At 39.8% G+C, this 5,937-nt stretch overlaps 1 protein-coding gene across 1 annotated transcript; it reads left to right on the top strand.

The window, feature by feature from the left end:
* The first annotated feature begins 4,094 nt into the window (after positions 1–4,094).
* Positions 4,095–4,475, top strand: LOC149246723 (uncharacterized). Its single transcript, XM_089442366.1, has one exon. The coding sequence runs from the start codon at positions 4,095–4,097 to the stop codon at positions 4,473–4,475; it is 381 nt and encodes a 126-aa protein (XP_089298492.1).
* The last annotated feature ends 1,462 nt before the right edge of the window (positions 4,476–5,937 follow it).

Genomic DNA, 5,937 nt, shown 5'->3' with positions numbered 1-5,937 from the left:
AGATATGACTATGCCACTTTCATTGCCAACAAAATCCATGATCAATTCTTGAATTTGGATAGGGAAGGAGTCTTCAAATATACATCTTTTATATACCATTTTTTGTTGTATCATCAGCCAGACAGCTTTCCTTTCCCCATCAAGAAATTGGACTCAAAAGGAAATCGAAGGTCTGTGATTTTTTGGAGTTCCATCTTTCATAATACCTGTGAGTCCCCTTACACTTATAATGAGTTCATTGACTGGTTTGTACATCCAACAACCACTTTATTGATAGGAGTTTCCCCTCCTAGGATCACTGGTGATATGAAGAAGATTCTGTAACTCTCTAAACAGTACATGATAGGTGACTGGTACCTGTACCAAAATCACACAGAAATCAGAATGTATGGGTGTGAACTTTTCCCTTTCAAGTTACCTAAATATGTGCCCATGAGATTATTTGCACTAGAATATTTCAGACAGATCATAAATGTAGACTTAGTCCATTTTTGTAGCACAAAGAAAAAGGCTTAGCTAAGAATCAAGAACCATTGAGGCCCTTTTGTCATCAATTCTAGGGATGCATGGCAAGAAGCTGAAAAGATTTTAGAAGACCACCTTAGATTAAAGAAAAGTTTTTGGTGGGTGCCATATGACCTAAATAATTTCATATGTAACAGAAGGACAAAAAACAAGCTATCATTTTATATACATCATAGGATCCCAAAAATTGAACAGTTTGCAAATCAGGATGAATGGATAGAAGGGACCCTAATAGAAGAGTTTAGTGAGGAAAAGATGGAAATTGTTATGAAAGATCTTGAGAAAACCCTTGACCTGGACTCTTTTGGACAGGTATCATTCAAGCTGCCTCAACAATCAGAAATTGGTACATCTTCTGCGGAACTTCTCAACAGCTTGCACAGCAAGTCAGCATACCAGTTACAGGAACTTCCAAAGGCAAAGAATTAGAGACCACAGAGCAGCCTACAATGACTGATCAGCTTGGAAAGACCAAAGAACAAATTCATGTACAAATTCCTCCAACCCAAACTAACTCAGCCGAAATTCCAGCATTGCAAACTCCTGTAAATGAGGAAAAAAACAAAAGGAGGGACAGAGAAACCACCACACCTATCAGTGGACCTACAGAACAACCTGGAGCAAAGAGACAAATACTAAATCCTCTTTCAGAAGAGGAAATCATTGAAGAAACCAAGTCCAGTTAATCCATTTTCTTTGACTCCATCAGCCCAATGGACTAAGCTACTCAATTTTACCCCTTTGATATTGAATCTCACCACCCAAACTCAAACAAAACTCCTAAACTTCACAACTAGCCTAATATCATTCAAAAACAAAGCTAAATCATAAAGAGAGAGCCCTCTCTGAGTACAAATTGGCTAGAATCTATACTTAAAAGTTGGTTTGTGGTTACCTCGGACCCCTTTCCTCTTCCCAACAACTTCTAGGAAAATCTGAGTGATAACAGTATTGACTAAGGCTAAATCTATATAATGAGATGGACATTAAGGTGTTAAGTGTGCAAGTAACGAGTTATACATGTGAGATCTAATTTAAAATAGGTGTGCACCAGGGAGCATGGAGAAGACTCACATATGAAAGATCTGAAGATATATTGACATATATGCTTGATTGATTTACTTGTTGCAAATGCTTAAGTAGATAACATTGATGAAATTGTGATGATAGTAATATTGTGATCTAAATGTATTATTCAGAAGTTTGTAGTATTGACAGTAAAGGTTGCAGAGAGTGAAATTTTATTTGCAATGAAAGTTATCAAGATATGTACGTAGGTGTGTTTGGGAATAGTCACATACAAACGTGGATCCATCTTTGTAGGGTCACATATATATTCTGAGATAAAGTTTGTAGTATGTTAAGATATGTACACGGGTGTTGAATATGGTAAGCACGTACATATGCTGATCAGTCTTGTGGAAATCGGCTATATGTACTAGGGTTTACAATACTGCTTGATAATTAAATTTGATGTATGATTTGTTTGTTGTTGTATGTCAATGATGTCTCTAGATTGATGATCTGTGTCTAACAATGTTGATTGGGTTAAATGTGGAACGGAATATTGATTGGTAATGATGCTACAATATGATGATATGTGATTGGTTCCGTGATCTATGATTGGTTCAATGATTTATGTATGGTTCAGTGGTTAAATTCAGTGTTGCAGTTATTCAAGATGTAGTAGTTAGTGATTTAGGATTTGTACGCAGGTGCCTGTATATACGCAGGTGTGCATCAGAACTGTAGTGTATACATTCTAATGTATGTCTGATCAAGGTTTGTAGGAACAGCACTATGTTTTTATGATGATTAACAATATATGGTTTGATCTATTGATGAATGGTTCATTGAGATTCAGTTTAGTGGTTGATGTTATAGTGATTTAGTTGGTTCAATGATTTCTTTACATAATCAATATTCCGTTTTGTATTGATCTTAATGATGGGTGTGGATCCAGTGTGAAAATATGATGAAAGGTTGCCTACAAGTTTTGATGTTTTGAGTCAGGTGGTTCCAATCTGAAATATTATGAAATGTGGTCCACAAGAGGTGCTAAGGGTTGGAGACTTCAGTGACGGAATCATAACTTCCTTCCAATGGTAGCTAGTAAATTTATGCAGGGGGTAGGTGCTCCCTTCCAATAGGATTCAATAAATGAGATCAGGGGGTTGGAGCTCCCTTCCAGTGGGTTCTGTAGAACAAGTGGAGGTTGTAGCCTCCTGTAGGTGGGTTCTTGCGTGCTGGTAAGAGTCTGCACCAATACAATATGTAATGAAGTTTTCTTAATAATAAAAGAAGAATACATCATTAGGGGAGTTTTGAGGTCTAAAATGGGTCTCCTAAGGAAATTATAAAATAATAAAATAATATTAGATTACATGATCAAATTTTAGAGGGAGAAAAGGAAAAAAAAATTCAACTTATCTCCCTATGAGTTTACTCAAATTTTGAGCAGAAACACTCATTGGATGAAAAGTTTGATTTCGCATCCAAGGAGTACCCATGTTGCATACTTTTGATGGACCCTACTACACGAAAAATGAGAAATACATGAAAACGTTATTGCAATAACATTTTTTCATTTATTTCTCATTTTTCGTGTAGCAAGGTCCATCGAAAGTATGCAACATGGGTACTCCTTGGATGAGGAATTAAATTTTGCATCCAACGAATAATCCCACTCGAAATTTGAGTAAAACCTTAGGGCAATAAGTTGAAATAATGAGTTGAAAAAGTAGCTTTATTATTTTATTATCTTTTTACTTTTTTACTCCAAAAATGGTGAATCATCCCCCATGGTTGACATCACCATCTTGAATCCTAATGGTTCTTATAAAGTTTATTTTGGTTGTACATTTTTCTTAGGAGGCCCATTTTAGACCTCAAAATTCCCCTAATGAGACGACGACAACGGTGGTTTTCTCCCACATTGAGTTTCCACCTAAAATCCCAGTGTTCATGTGTGTTGATATGCTTCTTGTGCGTTAATGATCTATATGTTCATTACTAATCATGGTTTATGCTTAATTAATGAATAATGAAGTAATGATACACTGGTTAAATATGAACAAATGATGTTTTTTCATGGTTTTGTCACTTGGGTAATAAGCTACATTAACTTAGGCCCCGCGCGCCACTGCTACCTCTGCGAGCGCCCCCCTGCGAACCATCCTCACAGCCATGGCTTCAGAGGGAGGCTCTGAGCCTCCTTCCTCCCTCCCTCTTAAGCTCCTGGCCTTCAAGTAGCTAGTGGCCACTGCAGCAAGCGCCCAATTTCAGCCTCACAACAGAAGTTCGTCAAGAAGATGGAAGTAATCCCGATCGTCACTCTTCCAGCTGAAGAACCCTGTTGTGCTACCCTGAATATCGCAGAAAGAGTACTCATCAGCCAGTTCACTAGGTTATGGCCATCACCAAGAGCCATCGAATCGTGGGTGCAACGCAACTGGAGATCACTAGTTTCAGAAGGAATAAAATGCCACTTTGTCGGTAAGGATTATTTCGTTTTCATTTTTTACTGCATTAAAGATAATAACCTCATATTTAGAAACGTGCCATACTTCATGGGTCCCCAGGGCCTGTATCTGAACAAATGGACACCAGACTTTGATCCAGCCCAAGATGTGCCCTTGACTATCCCTGTCTGGGTGCGCCTTCCTCATTTACCCTTGCACTATTGGAGTCCAAAGACTTTAGAAACCATCGGAAACACACTTGGAAAATACATTGACAGAGCAAATAGGAAGGGAAAATACTCCTGTGCCAGAATTTGTGTGAAGGTAGATCTGGAAGTTGGGTTTCCAGAAGCCATAAAACTAACAGTGGCAAAATGGTCTCATGTGCAAGAGCTGGATTATGAGCAACTTCCTTTCAAGTGCAGGCATTGCCATGGATATGGGCACTTTGCAAGAAACTGTAAAAAGAAAATGGAGGAAGAAGTATAGAAAATGAAAGGATATCAATGGAAAACGGTGCAAAAGACGGCCTCATCAAAGCAGCACAACAAACCGAGAGGGAAAGGGGCTCAAGCAGGACCCATTGTGCCATCCACAGAGCTACAGCCGGAAGGGGCAATACCCCCTAGAACAGATCTTCCCTCAAATTCCTTCGCAGCTCTCAGCACACAGGAAGAATCCCCTGTTATAGCAAGTGACGCAGAACAGCAGGCCAATCCCCCATTAATCGAGGAAGGAAATGCAGGGGTTTCCCCTGCCCAAACCGACTCCCCAGAAAGAGGCTCTTCGCCATCCTCTTATGCAAACATGATAAGAAAGAAGCCCTCGAAATTGACAGGCTCATCGGAAGAGGAGACATTTGAAAGGCCCTCGAAGCAGGCAGGGAGGAAATCCCTCAAGGAAGCAAGAGAGGAAGAAGCAAAGAGGCAAAAAATGCAAGGAAGTCAGTCCACTCTAGAAATGTCCATAAGTCGAAATACCAGAGCACGGCCACCAAAGGGAGGCCTCTCCTCCACTACCCCAAATAAATAATGCGTATAGTCTCTTGGAACTGTAGAGGCTTGGGGAACCCCATGAAGGCTGCAGCTGTTAAAGATCTCATGAAAATAGAAACCCCAGAGATCCTCATGCTCCAAGAGACAAAAATTGAATGGGAAGCCCTTCTAGAGTTAAGCAAAACGAACTGGAAGACCAAAGTTGGGATGGTCGTAAGTGCAAGGGGAACCTCAGGAGGACTTGCCACGGTCTGGATGGAAGAATTGTTCCAGCTGGAGAATTCCTTCAAGACTCAACATTGGATTTACACCGAGCTTTGACATAAAGCAAGTAAGCTCACTCTCACCCTATTTAATATTTATGTTCCTGTTCTCTACCTTGAGAAACAAGAGTGTTGGAAAACACTTCTCGATTTTGTAGACAACTTTTCTCCCATGAACATTGTAATAGCAGGATATCTAAACATTGTTCTTGACCCAAAAGAAAAAAGAGGGGGTAACAATAGCAGAGATCCATTGCTACCCCTTGTGGAGGACATAATTCAGCAGTGGGATCTTCTTGATCTTAAACCCAAGAAGGGGAGATATACTTGGACCAACAACAGAACAAGGGCAACACACATCTAAGCTAGGCTTGACAGATTCCTAGTGCAGAGCACTCTTTTGATGGATAAGAGAATAGTATCATCGAGAATCCTACCAAAGCTCACCCCAGAACATAAACCCATCCTCTTACAACTGGATGAGGAAGAAAACCTGGGGCCTATACTGTTCCGCTTCAGCCCTTTGTGGATAGAGCAGGAAGGGTTTACGGACGTTGTTGCCAAGGCTTGGTCTATCACGGTCACTGGGTCACCTAGTTATGTATGGGAGAAAAAATTAAAAGCAACCAAAGAAACTCTGAAAGAGTGGGTCAAAATGCCTACCAACACCTTTACCACATATAGAAAAGATAT

This window comes from Pinus tabuliformis, chromosome 7, assembly GCF_031772625.1.
Source record: "Pinus tabuliformis cultivar Carrire ecotype Pingquan chromosome 7, CPIR1, whole genome shotgun sequence".
Taxonomy (NCBI): Eukaryota; Viridiplantae; Streptophyta; class Pinopsida; order Pinales; family Pinaceae; genus Pinus; species Pinus tabuliformis.
Note: the sequence above shows the minus strand (reverse complement) of the source record. Positions and strands in the feature narration are given on the sequence as shown.

What these genes read in the sequence shown, in the direction of transcription:
- LOC149246723 (XM_089442366.1), top strand. Translation starts at nt 4,095, where the DNA reads ATGGGTCCCCAGGGCCTGTATCTGAACAAATGGACACCAGACTTTGAT.